The sequence below is a fragment of the Maylandia zebra genome, linkage group LG17, assembly GCF_041146795.1.
Source record: "Maylandia zebra isolate NMK-2024a linkage group LG17, Mzebra_GT3a, whole genome shotgun sequence".
Lineage (NCBI taxonomy): Eukaryota > Metazoa > Chordata > Actinopteri > Cichliformes > Cichlidae > Maylandia > Maylandia zebra.
In genome coordinates, this window is record NC_135183.1 from 36,280,954 (window position 1) to 36,300,064 (window position 19,111).

The window sequence follows — 19,111 nt, forward strand, 5'->3', positions numbered from 1 at the left end:
ATTCGAGTTGTAGTGCCAACCTATTTAACCCGCTGAGCTCCAAGTCAGCCTCTGTGAAAACCTAACCCAAACCGTAAGTATCATCAAATAATTTAGAGACTTTGAAGAAATCTCTGTGCAGAACAAGGAACAAGGCAAATCATATACTGGAGAAGAAAGACCAGCTGGCTCTTTATGAGCACTCAGTTTAAAAGCTGTAATCTCTGATGGTGTGATGGTGCTTTACTAAACTTTAATTTAAGTTTAATAGCTTAAACAAAAATGAGAACATCTGAAGTTGTTGGTGATGAAACCAAACTGTTTTGCCCCCACACAGTTAAATTCTCAGTTTTTCTCCTTTACTTTTATTTTTTGGATTTGTAATGCGTAGCTCGGGGGATAAGCCAACTATGTGTCTATATCCATGATGGCCAATTGAATTTATCCTCCTAGGACCTGGCGTCCACATATGTGGACATCACATTTTGGGTTATTTAGACTAAAATACTCAATTTTGCTCTACATGGGCATCAAAATTTTAAATGAATATCCTCATATGTGGCTCTCATTTTTCTTAAAAACAAAAATAAGGCTTAAAAAAAAAATCTGGTAATTCTTTGTTTTTACATTCATCGGGCCCAAATATCAAAGAGAAATTAAAAAAGCATGTCGTGGAAGAGTTTGGGTCTTAGGCAAATTAAGAGGATAATTTTCATATTCACCAAATGTTGTTTTCAAAGCCGCAGAGAGCCACTGGTGACGGCAAAAGAGCTGCATGTAACAGCTCTAGACTTCCTCTAGGCTTTTTTTTTTTTAATGAAAATTTTTTTCTGATGTTTTGATTTTGAATTATGATTTTTTTTTTTGGCTCCCTGACTACCAAAACTTCAGAGAACAATTTGATAAAAGCAGAAATATTGACTGCCTGGTCAATGTCAGGGTTAGTGCTATCTATCTATCTATCTATCTATCTATCTATCTATCTATCTATCTATCTATCTATCTATCTATCTATCTATCTATCGGAAATTATGGTTTGGATGTGGATAACTGTTTGACTGAATTTGAAAATACTAAATCAAATAATAAATTAGAGTTAATCCCGCAAGTCTGGCTCAACATTGTCTGTCTGCTTGCGCAAGCACCAGCTCATATCGCACAACAGTCGATGTGCTTAGGCAAAGGTCAGCTCAACAATAACCAGGTTTATGTGTAGAAATACAAGAAGGCATGGCATGGCGGTGTATGGCCTTTCCTGGTTTGACAAACAGCTCTGATGACCTTTCCGGTGAGTCCTGTTCAAAAACGCTCAACAGTTGGCTTTTCTGAGAACTGACATTCGTGTTAATGTGCAGGTGATCGGACTGGGCCAGAAAAATTGCATGCAAAACAGGTTGCCTCATTAGCGTCTCCACCTTCAGTTTGCCTCATTATCTTTGAGTGTCTGGCTCACGCGTGCTTGGTTAATGGAGATCTCTGTATGGTAAAAATGTAACAGCACAAAAGGGAGGGGATACTTATGATGTAACAGCTGAAATGACCCATGTGATTAGTTCTCTCCCTCATAAGAGCAATCAGAGCTTGTTCAGTTAATGATAGTGTGCAGCTGACACTTTAGCAGTCTCTGTATTTCATGCATTTCTTTGCTGTTTTCATCACTTTATCTTAAAATCTCTGAAAACAATTATTGCTTTTCCCTCAGTTTTTATTACTTTTGTTTCTAAAAAAAACAACTCCAACTCAATAAATTCCTTTAGATTCGCATCAGTGTTACGACTGCTTGTGTTAATATCACAGTATATTTATAGACTGCTATTTCACTCTCGGTGTTTACAGCGGCTGACTGCCCATTACCTATGTGTATTAGGGATGGGCTAATGTATTGATACGGCAATACACAGCAAAATATCACTCCAATTATAAACAAATGACACAAAATATAAATAATGTCTTCTTTTCTTTTTCTTTAGTTATTTTTTTGTATTCAGTGACAAACAGATCAAGGTTTGACCCAGATGATTGTCTTGCAATCTACTATTATTGCATATCATTGTATCACAGTGCCATTTTGATGATAATAATAATAATAATAATGATAATCAGGCTTTAATTTGAACGTATTAACATATTACTGCGATATAAAAAACACAAATAAAATGTAAAACCGAAGGAAAATAATGATTATAATAAAATAACCTAATATGTTTAAAACAGAATAGAAAGAAGCATGAGCTGATTTAACCACTAGTTAGTAACGATTAATTATTATTTTTACTTTCTGTTTATGTCCTACCCAATCATAAATCCTCCATACAGTTTGCTACATATATTTGGCTTTGTAGCTCGAATAACAAACCAAGACACGTATGTACTTACAGGTATATACTAGGGGTGCAACGATACTCGTATCGATATTGAACCGTTCGATACAGTGCTTTCGGTTCGGTACGCATATGTATCAAACAATACAATTTTTAAAATTTATTTTATCAACTTTTCTTCTTTTTTTTTTTTTTTTTTTTTTTTTTTTTTTTTTAACTCCGTGTATCGTGCCCACCCCCAAGATCCTATATGTATGTGTAATGAGAGTGTGAGTAATGTGAATGTCTAAGTTGTGGGATAAAATTGAGGCAGAGGCAGCCAGAAGGGGACAGAGGGGGGGGGGGGGTAGCCTCCTCTGCACCCTGGTGACATACCCCTACTCCAAGGCCCTGCATGTGTGGGTGGTTGTGGTGGAGCGGGAAGAGGGAGGCAGCTGGAGATGGGGAGGGAAGGACGATGCTGTCTGTGTTGAGCGCTCAGTGGATCTGCGTTCGACTACTCCACCTAGGCTGCACTGTCAGTGCAGATCCACTGAGCGCAGCGCAAGCTAGCAAGACAGAAGCTAAGCTCGTTGCAACATGGCAAATTGAACCTCCCCCACCCTCATTCAGATGTGGCGTTTGGAACTATCTTGGTTTTCATGTGAAGCATGACCCTGATGGTAAGCATGTCATGGACAAAAGTAAAACAGTATGTCGGATGTGCCAGGCAATGCTCAATTACATGGGTGGGAACTACTGCGTTAGCACAGTTAGCTTGTTAACGTATTGACGCCGTCCAGCCCCACACACGGGGCGATCCGTTAACGGAGATTTGCGGCGTTATGGCGTTAATGTCATTTTAACGAAATTAACCTGAAAGCACTAGTGGGAACAGAACGAATATGACTGCACATTTACGCCGACATCATCCTAGTGCAAAGACAAGTGGAAGCAGACAAAAACAACAAGCACGCATGCTACAAACTTTACCCGAGTCATTTAGACAGCCGTTAGCACGTGATGCTCCTTATGGGGACCTGATATGTTTAATATGCTGCTGAGAGTATACCCCAGAAGAAGCGTATAGTATAGCTTTTATTTTGGAAAGAGCCATTTCTCTGTAATAAACTCTCTTTTCCAAAGATGAGTGATTCCTCGATCATATGGATTTATTTTTTTATTATTTTGATGTTTCAGCAACATTGAATTTAAAAACTGTACTTTTGAGTTAAAATATATATTCATAATTTTAATAAATGACAAATTAAAAAGGCATGAACATTTTTTGTATCGAAAAAATATCGAACTGTGACACCAAAGTATCGAACCGAACCGTCAATTTTGTGTATCGTTGCACCCCTAGTATATATACATATACATACACACACATATACACATGTTAACATTAGTATGGGTATCTCAGGCCTATGTGCGCTTCAGAGTGACACAATATGGAGAGAACAACAAGACTACATCATCAGTTTATTAAGTGGAATAAGATACTTTCAGCTGCTCCCTTATTCAAAAATGATCACCACAGCAGGTTGCTCCATTGCGCCAATCATCTTTGATTTGGCAGATTTCTAAATGAGATGGCCTTCCTGACACAAACCCTCCGGGATCTTTGGCATAAGCTACCCATTTAATCTATTTTCTTCTCATATTGTAATTTCCACACAGAGCTGCAAACAAAATACATAATTTGTCATTTATTCATTTTTAATTAATCTGTATATTATTTTTTTACAAGAAGTCAATAAATTAAAAATTTTCCAGCATCTTATTTTGATCAACTAGCAGTACAATGCATAAATATGTTCCATTTACATGTCTACAACAGAAAAACAGAAAAAATATTTGCATAAAACACTTTTTCTCGTCATGATCTAATCAGTTATTCGAGTTTTCTTTCTTTCAGGCCTACTGATATGAACATTGTAAACCTTGTGTCCCACCCTGTACTTTTAAATGTCAAACAGTGTATTTACTGTACTTAAATAGAGGTTCTTAATCCAACTTTCTCTAACTTAATAATGGCCATGCTTTAACAATACTTTAGAAATCAAATCCTCTACAATTCAGATGAAGTAATCATAGAAATCATTTAGAAACCTTTCCACATTTGAAGCAGGGAGTCAAGCACAAACTCAAAACATGCCTAAAATGGGTGGATGGAGGTTCGACAGGGCACAACGACTGAGACTGAAGAGTTTTCTCAACACTTTCACACTGTGTATGCAATTAGATCATCAGAGCCACCTGTCTAATTTACCATGCTAGCTAATTAGAAGTACACATTCAATTTATTTTAATCAGACAAAGTGGCAGCTATTTGCTGCCATTAAAGAAACCCTTTCTCTATCAAGTGTCAGGTTTGTTTGTGTAAAATTCCCCGTAAGCAGTCTAAATAAATGACGAGAAAAAAAGAAAAAAAAAACACTTCTGGAAAGTGACATTTACAAAAAAATTCAAAAGTGAAAGTGAAAGTGACAGGAGAAAATCCGTCCCGGTCAACCACCCAAACATCAATAACGGGAACCTTATACAGCGCTTCCCTATACCCGTCGAACTCCCACAGGCACAAAGAAATTACAGAGGCTATTACTTATCACCTGACCAAAGATATGGCTCCCATCAACACTGTGCAAAACGAGGGATTTAGGAAAATGATCAACACCGTAGACAAACGCTACACAGTGCCGTCCCGCAACTATTTTTCTATTGTTGCACTAACTGCTCTATACACGCAGTGTCGAGCAACGGTGGAGATGGAATTTCAAGCAGTACAACATTTTGCAGCACCGACAAAATGTGAGACATTTGTTGTTTTTATGTTTATTTATTGTTTTTATGTTCAGTCTCAACTGTTACGAAGTTGATGTGCAGTTAATAAGTGCAATAAATATTTATATTGGAAAAGAAAATCGTGAGAGAATCGTGATCTCAATTCTAAGCAAAAAAAAGGAGGAGTTGGCGGTCTGGAGTGTGGGGCCTCCCTGCTGCTGCGGAGTCGGGGCGGTCTGCCTCCCCCCACCGCAGGGAAAAGGGTGACACCACCTGGGTCTGGGTGCAGTTCCCCCCTCCAGGGGCGGGGGCACCTAGACCCGGTTTGTAGAGTACGCTTGGGGAGTGTGATCGTGTGTACAACGTCTCTTTATGTCTGTCTCCACGTTGGTTGAGTGTGGAGTAAGTGCATATGAGAGCATGAGGGTGGGAATGGATGTTTGTATCTGTGTGTGCCTGTATGTCTGTGTCTATATGTCAGGTTGGGTGTCAGGCGCCACCTCTCTGGGGACATCTCAGGCCCTCCAAGGTTTGGAGGCCTATCTCCCCCTACCACCACTTCCCCTGCCAGTGGCGGACCCCCTCAGACATCGGTGCGTTGGTGGTTCTTTGTGTCCGGGGATGGGCGTCCAGGTACACACCGGCTCACTCCTTGGCGGCCGCTTATCGGGGCCTGGAGCCTGGGGCTCGCTCGGGCCACTTCGGAGGTGGGGTGCCCCCGGCCTCTCGGCCTGGGGCTCGGTCACTCAGGCGCAGCTGGCTGCCGGCGGAGCTCACGGGCGCGTCACTGCAACTCCCCCTGGCTTCTGCTCCGCGGCTGCTGAGTGAGCCCTCATCTGGGACTCTCCTCAGCTCTTTCCGGGACAGTGGCGCGGCTGCCCCTCTGTTGGTCTTCCTTGGTCTCTTGTGTTCTGGGGGCCTCTGGATGTCTGGAGTTTTGATCTCCTCCACACCTGCTTCAAGCCCTGGAGGACGGGGCTGTGGCCCCCCCACACCCTCTAGCAGATTATTACATGAAGGAACCTTTTAAAAAAACAAAAAACAAGCGCGTCCATGCTCACAGGTGTACACACGGGTGATCACACCCACAAACTACACCCTTTTTGGCTCCTACCTCAAAGCACACTGTGTTCTGTTGATCTTATGTGCTGCACAATAATGTTTAACATTTAGTATTTACTGTCATATTCCCATATATCATTGTGATGTTGTTTATTCTATTACTCTTGTTCTCTTCTGCTTGCTTTCTTTTTTCTTTCTCAGCAGGTGATCCAGGTAATTGATATATGCATTTTTTTTTTCTCTGCCCGTTCTGTTGGTTTTTGTCTTTTGCCCTTCTCCCCCGTCCCTCTTCTCAGCTGTTTCTCTTTCCCTCTTTCTTTCTCCCCTTCTTTCCCCCAGTCAAGTCTGTCCCGTATTCAGTAAGTGAAAATAAAATAAACAATAAAAGGTGAATCAAATGGACCATTACGGCAAGGCTGGGATGGTCAGTTTGGTAAAGTAAATCCGTTGGGCATCTTTCTTTGCCTTTAGACAACAATTCTGAGGGCAAAAGAGCCAAACGGGACAGGCCAAAAAAAAAAAAAAAAAAAAAAAAAAAAAAAAAAAAAAAAAGGAGATGGAATTTCAAGCAGTACAACATTTTGCAGCACCGACAAAATGTGAGACATTTGTTGTTTTTATGTTTATTTATTGTTTTTATGTTCAGTCTCAACTGTTACGAAGTTGATGTGCAGTTAATAAGTGCAATAAATATTTATATTGGAAAAGAAAATCGTGAGAGAATCGTGATCTCAATTCTAAGCAAATAAAATCGTGATTCTCATTTTATGCAAAATCGTGCAGCCCTAGTGGCCACTGTAGGACAAACGTTTCAGTCAGCTGCGAGATATCAAATACAATACAGCATCGTACTAATGTTAAGTTAACATCACTATACCCATGGTATCATGATACCTGCGAAACAATATGTTGCAAGACAATCACCTGTGTCAAATCATTATATATGTTTCATTGAACGCAAAAAATAACTCTAAAGAGAATAAAAGCAAAAATGTATTATTACTTAGTACAAGTTCTTGATATTTGTGATACAATACTGTATATTGGCATATCAATGTATTATCCCATCCCTAATACACATACAGTGGGGCAAAAAAGTATTTAGTCAGCCACTGATTGTGCAAGTTCCCCCACTTAAAATGATGACAGAGGTCAGTAATTTGCACCAGAGGTACACTTCAACTGTGAGAGACAGAATGTGAAAAAAAAATCCACGAATTCACATGGTAGGATTTGTAAAGAATTTATTCGTAAATTAGGGTGGAAAATAAGTATTTGGTCACCTCAAACAAGGAAAATCTCTGGCTCTCACAGACCTGTAACGTCTTCTGTAAGAAGCTTTTCTGTCCCCCACTCGTTACCTGTATGAATGGCACCTGTTTGAACTCATCATCTGTATAAAAGACACCTGTCCACAGCCTCAAACAGTCAGACTCCAAACTCCGCCATGGCCAAGACCAAAGAGCTTTCGAAGGACACCAGGAAAAGTATTGTAGACCTGCACCAGACTGGGAAGAGTGAATCTACAATAGACAAGCAGCTTGGTGTGAAAAAATCAACTGTGGGAGCAATCATCAGAAAATGGAAGACATACAAGACCACTGATAATCTCCCTCGATCTGGGGCTCCACGCAAGATCTCATCCCGTGGGGTCAAAATGATCATGAGAACGGTGAGCAAAGATCCCAGAACCACACGGGGGGACCTGGTGAATGACCTGCAGAGAGCTGGGACCAAAGTAACAAAGGTCACCATCAGTAACACACTACAACGGCAGGGAATCAAATCCCGCAGTGCCAGACGTGTTCCGCTGCTGAAGCCAGTGCATGTCCAGGCCCGTCTGAAGTTTGCCAGAGAGCACATGGATGATACAGCAGAGGATTGGGAGAATGTCATGTGGTCAGATGAAACCAAAGTAGAACTTTTTGGTATAAACTCAACTCGTCATGTTTGGAGGAAGAAGAATACTGAGTTGCATCCCAAGAACACCATACCTACTGTGAAGCATGGGGGTGGAAACATCATGCTATGGGGCTGTTTTTCTGCCAAGGGGACAGGACGACTGATCCGTGTTAAGGACAGAATGAATGGGGCCATGTATCGTGAGATTTTGAGCCAAAACCTCCTTCCATCAGTGAGAACTTTGAAGATGAAACGAGGCTGGGTCTTCCAACATGACAATGATCCAAAACACACCGCCCGGGCAACAAAGGAATGGCTCCGTAAGAAGCATTTGAAAGTCCTGGAGTGGCCTAGCCAGTCTCCAGACCTCAACCCCATAGAAAATCTGTGGCGGGAGTTGAAAGTCCGTGTTGCTCGGCGACAGCCCCAAAACATCACTGCTCTCGAGAAGATCTGCATGGAGGAATGGGCCAAAATACCAGCTACTGTGTGTGCAAACCTGGTAAAGACCTATAGTAAACGTTTGACCTCTGTTATTGCCAACAAAGGTTATGTTACAAAGTATTGAGTTGTATTTTTGTTATTGACCAAATACTTATTTTCCACCCTGATTTATGAATAAATTCTTTACAAATCCTACCATGTGGATTCATGGATTTTTTTTTTTCACATTCTGTCTCTCACAGTTGAAGTGTACCTCTGGTGCAAATTACTGACCTCTGTCATCATTTTAGGTGGGGGAACTTGCACAATCGGTGGCTGACTAAATACTTTTTTGCCCCACTGTAGGTAATGGACAGTGATCCATCTGGATCTGACAGCAAAGCCAAAGACACTGTATACAGATAAGACAGCGATATCTCTAGGTAGGCTTGTGCTAAAGCCTATCCCGATTACACTGATCAGAGTAGTCGCCCCCTGATGGACAATAAAAATAAATTCAGGATTGGTCTTTACTTTTCAGACCAACACGTTCCATCCACCTTTACATACACATTATAGCTTTACAAACTAGGGCTGTGCTACATCATATTGTCCACAATAATATCATTATAAATGTTTGCACGATATGAAAGTATCTTATCAGGATATCATGGCTATAGCAACACAACGCATGTGCGTGGTCCTAGTGCACGTGTCTAAGAGTCAGAGTTGTTGTCAGTGTCTGATGGTGATTTAGTATCTGAAAGGGAACTACTTCCACACTACTCACTAAATGTGCAAACAACAAACTTGCTTCACTACTTGAGGCAAAAACACTGTTGAGTACAACAAGGTGGGGACACTAGCAGGTGGAGACGAGCGACCCAAATGCAAACAAATACTCTGCCGAGTGTCGCCGGAGCACTCCAGTTGTGCTCCACGTAACAGGAAGAGCAAATGGTGGATGGAAATTACTGATGCATGATGGAAAGGCATGGTTTTAAGCAACTGGTTAAAAAGTTGAAAAATATTTTTCAGTTCTATCACATGACAATATTCCACAACTTCTGCAGAGTAGCATAGTTCAGTTACTTTAGCTATTGTTAGATTAAAATTTTAAGCAGCTATTTTAAATAATTTCCCCCAGGGATCAATAAAGTATTCTGATTCTGATTCTGATGAATCTTTTATTTAGATTTTCCTGGTAAAATATTGCCCAGGCCACTTTTTGTAAATATATATATATATATATATATATATATATATATATATATATCCCTTATGCTCAGTCACTTATTATATTGCTGTGTCACTATTATTGCACTATAATGCTGCTGGTGGCACCTTGTTTCAGAAGATTCACACTTTAAGTTGGTTAGACTGTTATCTATGAGAGCAGTTCATTGGAAAAGAGCCTAAACATGCATGTATTGCAAAAATGTAAATCTGAAATAAATACAAGGGTTTCCAGCATAACCTTTAAAACTTCCATTCATTCATTATAAAATTGTCTTACATCATTCCACTTACAGTAGTGCAAATTTAACCAAGAAGCTGTCATCATCTGCACATTTCCAGTGCCAGACAAACATGCAAATTGGAGTACGACTGGTCTTTAATCACACAAAAAGAATCCAAGTTCGAGTTGCTTCTCACAGGAAGCAAAAGAAATGCAGGAAAAGGGGAGCAAATTAATAAACGACTTTAGTTTGTTAAAGGGGTACACACCGAGCTCTTTAAGGCGGGTAGAGCTTAGTAAGGATCCCTGACCGAAGATGATAAAAATGGTGTGCAAGTCCTCCATGTATCACTGAAAGGAGCGCTTACTGGTCTCAAAAGAGGTGATGGACGAGTACCGAGCCTTGAAAGCCACTTTTAGTCCACCAAGGAACTGATCGTGGACTTCAGGAAGACCAGGAAACACTTGACCCCTGTTTCAATCCAGGGGGTCAGTGTTGACATTGTGGAGGACTATAAATACCTTGGAGTACACATTGACAATAAACTGGACTGGGCTAAAAACACCACAGCACTTTACAGGAAGGGCCAGAGTCGTCTCTATTTTTTGAGGCGACTGAGGTCCTTCAACATCTGCCAGAAAATGCTGAGGATTTTCTATGAGTCTGTGGTGGCCAGTGCGATCCTCTATGCTGTTGCATGCTGGGGGAGCAGGCTGAGGGTCGCAGATGCCAACAGACTTAATAAACTGATCCGTAAGGCCAGCAATGTTGTGGGGATGGAGCTGGACTCCCTCAAGGTGGTGTCGGAGAGGCGGATGCTGTCCAAGATAAAGACAATGTTGGATAACACCTCCCACCCACTCCATGACATGTTGGTCAGTCACAGGAGCTCGTTCAGTGAGAGACTGAGATTACCGAAAAGCACCACTGAACGACACAGGAAATCATTCCTGCCTGTGGCCATCTCCCTGTACAACGCATCCACTTAACACACTGTTTGCTGCTACAACTACACATGTTTCTTTTCCAAATGTTTATTTATAAGTGACTTATGTATGTATGTATGTATATATATGTATATATTGTACTATTCTTAGTTAGCGTATTGTCTGTCTTGTCTTAATGTTGGTTTAAAATGGAGCACTGTAACAAAAAATAATTTCCCCCAGGGATCAATAAAGTATTCTGATTCTGATTCTGATTCTGATTAACAGCAGAGATGCGACTCATGAGTAACAGCAGCTGCTATAAATAATGTGAGGCATATTGAATTGTGATCAAAAGAAGCGTTGCGTGGAAAGGCACGCAGAGTGGAAGGAAGACCACGCAGAGAGATGGATGATTCAAGAGGGGAGAAAGCTCAGAATGCAAAAATATTCATGCACGGAAGGAAGTAGGAGAAAGGCAATGTGCAAAGGTGGGCTGCAGGGAAGGAAGCAGGGACGAGGCAGCCAATAAGACGAGTGCAACTCAATAATAAAGGCAAAATCAGAGGCACTATGTGTCTCCTGTGTGCTTTGTAGGTTTATCTGGGCTTCCTTTGATGGGGTGATATTTATCATTCAGAATGAGTTTCCCCTTTATCACCTAATGATACCCAACCAAATCTAATAATGAGAACGATGATGATGATAATGGGGACTGCAAATTGTCTAACAGCCAGTGGCATGCAGATAAAGGAAGCAGAGGGCCACGCTGCGTAATTAGACGCTGCGAGTAATTGCAAACCTCAGGCCTGTGGTGGGGGAGGAGGAGCTACAGCAGCAATGCATCACCAAAACCACCAAAAGCTTTAAGATCTTTGACTTCAAGGGGCACTTAAGCCGAGTGCCACCTCTGTTCTTTCTAATGGCGAGCGAGCGAGGGGAAGTGTTGAAGAAGAAATCAATAAATCACATTATCATTAGCGCCGGGCAGGCTGAAGTAATTTCATTGGAATAGCAATTTGTCTAAAGCTACAGTTGGCTTTGTTTCTTGCTCTGGACTGGTAAAAAAAAACTTTTCTTAAACAAAGACTCTGGGAGCATGCTCAGGGTGTTTAATTAGGAGCAGGGCTTTTCTCCTCATGGTATATAAATACGAATATTCAATATTAGATAATATTATAAAGTGGAATGATGATCCTTCCAAATACAAGACAAAATCTTTTAAAGGTAAATATTGTGGAGAGACGAGATGCAATCAGAAAACTTGCTGTCAAAATGAATACTGATCACCAGGCAGTGAGTGTGAAGGCCCTGGTGTGTTGGTGGCTTTGTACAATGCCGGTAGTATCATTTTCACACAGTCAAATCCATTTATGCTCACTGTTATGGCTCAGGTAGCCGCTGCAATATTCTCCTTAATCATAGGCGTCGCCACTCAGGCAATACTGCCACATCAGCCATGATGCAGAAGGAGAAATCAAAACTTTTTCAGGAATTCTGTAAAAGGAGCTATTAAACCCAACACTCGTGTCTTCAACCCAGCTGTGGTGGCGGCAGCACGGCATGCCAGGTTACAAAAACCCAGAGGTGCACCACCTGCAGAAAAGCAGCTAGCTACCAATAACGCCCATGATGTCAATTTTGTAGTATGGTGCTGTTCATGAGGTAAATATTTAATGGCTTTAAGGGTCCATGGCTGTCCGTGTGTCTGCCAGTTTTTTTGTGACACCGTGGAAAATCTCCACTACAAGGCACAAACTATACATGAACTCTAGGTAGCCGACTACAAGGAGACTTAAAAGAAATATAATGGCTTACAGTTACTCAGGTGCTTTACTTTTCAAAGTTGAACTTAGAACAAAGTATGTTCGACATCTATAGTTTTGCTACTTGGTAGAATGAAATTGATTTATATCCGTATCTACACTGATTTTGTTAGCTCCATTCCCTCCACATTTTTTTTTTAAATTTTCTTAATTCAGAATTTTTTTATTGAAATTTCTGAGACCCCACCCACCCCTTTTGCGCCCCCTTATTTCAAAAACCTGAAAACGCCCCTGAAACCTACCGAGCCCCAATCCAACGATGAGCCTACCCGCCAGGAGCACCTCTTTACCGGGAGCGCTGCTAAGGACGATCCCCCCGACGGCGAAGAAGAAGCTGGCGAGCAGTATGCACACTCTGCGCCCGAACACCCCGTTGAGAAAGCCGCCCAGCAGGGCGGAGAGGGCGGCTGCGGCCACAGTACTTGATATGAGCACCTCCTGCCACAGGGCGCTCAGGTCCAGCTCCCGCTTCAATAGGAGCATCGCCCCGGAGATCACCCCGGTGTCATAGCCGAAAAGGAAGCCCCCCAGGGCGGAGAAGATGGCCAGGACGTAGACGAAACCAGGTGTAACATCCTGCTGAAACTGCTTGCGGGCAGCTCTCTCCAGGTCTCCAGTGGACGAGGAGGAGGGAGCTGATGGGGCACCAGCGGCGGCGGAAGCTCCAGTGGAGGCGCCCTGGCTGCTGATGCTGGCGTTGGACGGAGCCTTGATGAGACTGCGCTCACCTCCGTCGTTCACTTTCTTCCACCTCTCGCCCATCAGGTTGTTCATACTCCGGAGGTTGTAGTCATGGTCGGCCTGCCTTCGCGACATATGGGAACTACAACACAGGACAGGGCTGCTGAGTTGTATTTGAAGCGTCTGACAACAAAACAAACACACACGCCCACCCAATTAACAGGCCTACCCCCCACTACACTCAGCTTAGACTTAAAGTCACGCTGACTGTCCTAAGACACTTCCAAATAAAAAAAAGAAGCCCGCTGCTGAGTAAAGTTGTGCTCCAGCCTTGTTTATCCGCGCATGACATCCCTGTGGTCCTGATGGGAGAGTTGGAGAAGAGTAGGGTAGGAAAGGTGAGATAGGAGGAGTGTAGTGGATCACATCGTCACTACCAGCGTCGGCGTGACGCAAAGAAATGTTGTTTTGGAAGCGTGGAGCGAAGACTTATCAGCACCATCTTTTATGGGGAATATGCGGTCTGCAGTTGTTAACTGACCAAATCAGGCGGATTAATATGCTCGTTAATACACATCAAAGATGTGTAAATGTCTGCTGTATAATTTCATTTGATGATGATGCTTAAGCCTCGTGAAAAAACACTTTTTTTGTGGGGCTAAAGCATAAAATCATAAAAATAAGAAAAACCTTTGTTAACTAAAAGATATAAAAACCGGAATGTTGTTGCTTTAAACATTTTCAACACGTTTTACTCTTACGACAGGCAGCCTCTGGCAAAACTGGAAAACGGCTTCCCCCTACTGGCAGTAGCTTTGTATTACAGGTGGAAGAACTCCAAGCGCAGACAGTCGTACAATGATGTTGTACATGTCAGCTGCTATCCACTTTTATGGATTATAGTATCTGTACTGCTGATTAGCTTTAACACCGCCACAAAGCAAGCAGAGTATATTTCAGTGCTCTTGAAATTAAGTAGGATCAGCTGATTTTTAATGAATCAACTCTGTAACTATTAAAATATTTACATTTGCACAATTTCTGATTCACTTTAAATGTTGATTGTTGTTTAAAAACAATTTGATTGATCTAAATTAATCTATTTTGGCAATACATGTGTCATAATCTGTCTGCTTGAAGCTAAAAAAAAAAGGTTTATCAGTGACCCATACCAACCAGTTTATCTTCTCCATACACTCAAACCCTATAATTGTCCTTCACCACTGATGAAACATAGCTGCAGTGCACAGAATGGCATAGCAGTTAAAGCATTCATGAGTTCAGAGGATCAATACGTGGACAACGGTGTCCCTGAAGAATTAACATGGCCTGAAAATGACTTGTGATTGAACCGATTACAGAAGAAGATCAATAATGAGACAGGGTTTCCATGCATATACAATAGTTACATAGAACAAACCAAGAAATGTGTCTTTTAGGGAATTTACCTTTTTGTCCCCAGCTAATTGAGCCTTGAGGCTCAATTAATCTCAGAGCTGAATTAGGTTGCTGACCCCTGCCATAGATGATGCCACTTTATAGAATAGTTAGGCTACATCATATCAAATTAAGCAATTACCTTCTAGTGAAAGAATATTTAATGAGCACATTTTCTCTGAAAGTTAAAATAATTAGCATGACTAATCGGAAACTCAAAAGAAGCACCATAAGTAATACCAATTTTGAATTCAGCACCAAATCACAAGAACAGTAGACCCCAAAATAATACATACAGAGAAAAACCCAACAATCGTATGACCCCCTATGAGCAAGCACTTTGGCGACATCGGGAAGGAAAAACTCCCTTTTAACAGGAAGAAACCTCCGGCAGAACCAGGCTCAGGGAGGGGCGGGGCCATCTGCTGCGACTGGTTGGGATGAGAGAAGGAGGACAGGATAAAAGACATGCTGTGGAAGAGAGACAGAGGTTAATAACAGATATGATTCAGTGCAGAGAGGTCTATGCAATGAGTGAGAAAGGTGACTGAAGAAGAAATACTCAATGCATCATGGGAATCCCCCGGCAGCCTACACCTATTGCAGCATAACTAAGGGAGGATTCAGGGTCACCTGATCCAGCCCTAACTATATGCTTTAGCAAAACGGAAAGTTTTAAGCCACATCTTAAAAGTAGAGATAGTGTCTGTCTCCTGAATCCAAACTAGAAGCTGGTTCCACAGAAGAGGGGCCTGAAAACTGAAGGCTCTGCCTCCCATTCTACTTTTAAATACTCTAGGAACAACAAGTAGGCCTGCAGTGTGAGAGCGAAGTGCTCTAATAGGGTGATATGGTACTACAAGGTCATTAAGATAAGATGGGGCCTGATTATTTAAGACCTTGTATGTGAAGAGCAGGATTTTGAATTCTGGATTCAACAGGAAGTACTAAAAGCATGAACTAGTTTTTCAGCGTCACTCTGAGACAGGATATTTCTAATTTTGAGATGTTGTGCAAATAGAAGAAAGCAGTCTTACATATTTGTTTAATATGTGCATTGAAGGACATATCCTGGTCAAAAATGACTCCAAGGTTCCTTAAACTATTACTGGAGGCCAAGGTAATGCCATCCAGAGTAAGAATCTGCTTACATACCATATTTCTAAGATTTTCAGGGCCGAGTACACTAACCTCAGTTTTATCTGAATTTAGAAGCAGAAAGTTAGCGGCCATCCGGGTCTTTATGTCTTTAAGACATTCCTGCAGTTGAACTAATTGGTGTGTGTTATCTGGCTTCATGGATAGATAGAGTTGGGTGTCATCAGCATAGCAGTGAAAATGTATGCTATGTCTTCTGATGAGGTGAAGCCAAAGGGAAGACATGCTTCACCATATTTTCTAGTCTTTAGCTTTGAAATGAAGTTGGTTTAGAAACATATTTGGCGATGCTTCATCTCTTGCTTTGCGTTTGCGTGGGAGCCCCGTCAAAAACCTGTCAATTATGCTAGCAGTGTCCAAGCACTGTTCCCCCCCTGCAATGGCTCAGTGGGCCCCACACTTTGGGAACCTCTGTATTAGATAGATATGATACAAACCACTGCAGCGCAGTACCTGTAATCCTCTAACCATTCTAATAGAATTTTATGGTCAACAGCATTGAAAGGTGCACTGAGGTCTAACAGGACAAGCACAGAGATGAGTCCACTGTCAGAGGCCACATGAAGATCTTTTGTAACCTTCACTAAATCTGTACTTTGATGAGCTCTGAAACCTGACTGAAACTCTTCAAATAAGGCATTTCTCTGCAGACAATCTGTTTGACAACTACTCTTTCTATAATTTTTGACATGAAAGGAAGTTTGGAGATTGGCCTATAATTAGCTAAGCAATTTAATATTATATGGACAAAACCCTACACATTGTAACGTGTCATAATGACTTAAGAATGGAGACAAAGAAACCATGAAAACAAACCCTACTCAACACCATCAATCTTATTATTTAAATACCAGAAAGATTTGTTTTGGTAATGGTTATTAAGGAGAAAATATTAGATTAAGATGTGCACAAACGAGTACCCTGAGTTGTGCACCTTCCTTTCATTGTTTACAACTCTGCTTCTCCTGTTTCTTCACTGTGTTTCCATTTGATCTAACCAGTGCACTGTTTGCTTCCAGCAGCAAGAAATGCAGATGACAAATCGCGATAGGCTGTCACATTGCCAAGCCTCAGGTGGCAGCAGAAAATGGAGACACATGTCCTGATTTAAAGTATCTTTTCTCTGGGTATTTATTTATTTCTTTAGTATAATTGAGAAATTTCCTTCTTTGACCAAGTCTTAATTAAAAAGTTTAACTGGTGAGATCAAAAATACAAACAGCAAAGAGTAAAAAGGTGTTTGACAAAGATAACACAAATAAACACAAAATGCATTTTTTAAATAAATGTGTTTATCATGAAAGTGAAAAAAAAATCAAACCTATATGGCCCTATGTGAAAAAATTACCGTTTTTTCACACAGGTAGCACTGTGTTTTGAAGAGTTCAGGTCTGATGGTGAGGACTTGGTCTTCTCGGCATTCAGGAACAGATTCATAACACTGCACCAGTCCACCAATTAATTCACCTCCTCTCTGTAGGACAGGTCGTTATTGTCCCACTGTTATGTCATCTGATGATGTGATGCACGTGTCAGCAACGTGAACAGCAGTGGGCTCAGGACACAGCCCTGAGGGAAGCTGATGAACAGGGAGATGGAACTGGAGATGCTGTTTCCCACTTTCGCTGAACTCAGTTGGTGGGAAAGTCCAAGCTGGTTTCCGTACATTCACTCAGCCACGTTAAGATTCAGTGCTACTGAATTTTCATTGCTTGATGTCTGGCTTTTGAGGATCTTTTCATCTATTCCACTTTGTCAGGCAGGTCGTGTTTAAGAGATTTCTTGACTGAGACCAGCTGTGTCAGTCTTTCTCCTTTTAGTAATAAACACCTTCATTTACAAACTACATTTTGTGCTTACTTGTATTATTTTTGTCTACTATTTAATTCTGTTTGATGATCTGAAACATTTAAGTGTGACAAACATGCAAAGAATATAGAAATCAGGAAGGGGGCAAACACTTTTTCACACCACTGTATATGGTATTTGCACTAGAATGGATAGGCTAGCTCAAGTAAAGTTATAGAATTACAGGAACAAAAGGAAAGAATGAAGAGAACTCTATCCCTAGTCTTTGTGTGAAGAATTTTCAAAAAGAGTAAAACAGGAAAGAGACCGTAGTATTTTGAACAACCTTTTAAGCCAAGTGGCCTGGGTACCTGCAAACAGCAGAGGTGTTATTAACAGCAATTATAAGCAATCAAGAATACATTTAAATCCAGATTACCAAGTTCCAGGATCATGTGCAGATGAGGCATTGTGACTTGTCATTACATGAAAGCACAGGTCTAATACGTAGTGGCTGTGTTTGGTTTTCAAAGGAACAAAGCTAGTCAGTGTTCCTGGTTCCACCTGTGATGAGTATGCTGTGCATATGTTAACTTGGCTAAAGCACTTAATGGAGAAGAGTGCACATTCAAAAAAACCCCCCAAAACAAACAACTTCTGCAGTTCTAACTGACTCACTAAGTACAACAGGAAGTAACTAAAAGAAAAATATATTTACCACTGAATAGTTTTGCATCCCTGCAAAACACTGGCAACCTTTTAAGAGTGTGCACTGCCTTTCACATTCTACCTGCTGGGATAAGAAAGTGACTAGACTTCTTTAAGTCCACATGACCCAAGCAGTGAAAAAACGTGTGGGTCATTACCACTAGAGGTATCAGGTTAAAACCACTGTGGGACCTTGCCTCACCCTATTACGTGACCTATTGAGGTCATCTGATGCGTGATCTGATGGACATCTCTGTGATTCTGTGGTGCTTTCCCTCCGATCTAGCAATGAAAAATAATTAACTACATCCTGGTTCATGCACTCTCATCAGTTACCAGCGCTCACTTTTCATTCTATTCTGTTTGTCGTGTATTGACCTTCAACACTGGTGAAGTTTGCCAAAAGTAGGCATCCCTCTTTGTACATAATGCAATACTTAATATCTCACCTATTAAGGATGGAGTTGACATATTGCTATTATTTAAGAAAGGTAATAAGTACCTTATTTTTTGCTGAAGGAATGAATCATGACAAAATTACCGGTTTCCAGTTTAGGAAATGTAAAAAAAACCCCCACGGATTTGTGCACTTCTAATTTGTGGCACCTGCTCAACAAGGAAACACAAGATCTAAAGTCTTAAGTTTCTGCTTTTTAGCTTGTTTGTGAACCAAT

At 41.2% G+C, this 19,111-nt stretch overlaps 1 protein-coding gene across 1 annotated transcript in view; it reads right to left on the bottom strand.

Moving 5' to 3' along the window:
• The window catches only part of slc2a13a (solute carrier family 2 member 13a), a 101,519-nt gene extending 87,623 nt beyond the window's left edge, over nucleotides 1-13,896 (bottom strand). Inside the window, exon 1 of the mRNA XM_004553916.4 lies at nucleotides 12,908-13,896. Within this exon, the coding sequence (XP_004553973.1) occupies nucleotides 12,908-13,481 (574 nt within the window). The 5' untranslated portion in view covers nucleotides 13,482-13,896. The remainder of the gene's footprint in view (nucleotides 1-12,907) is intronic.
• Nucleotides 13,897-19,111: the final 5,215 nt, after the last annotated feature.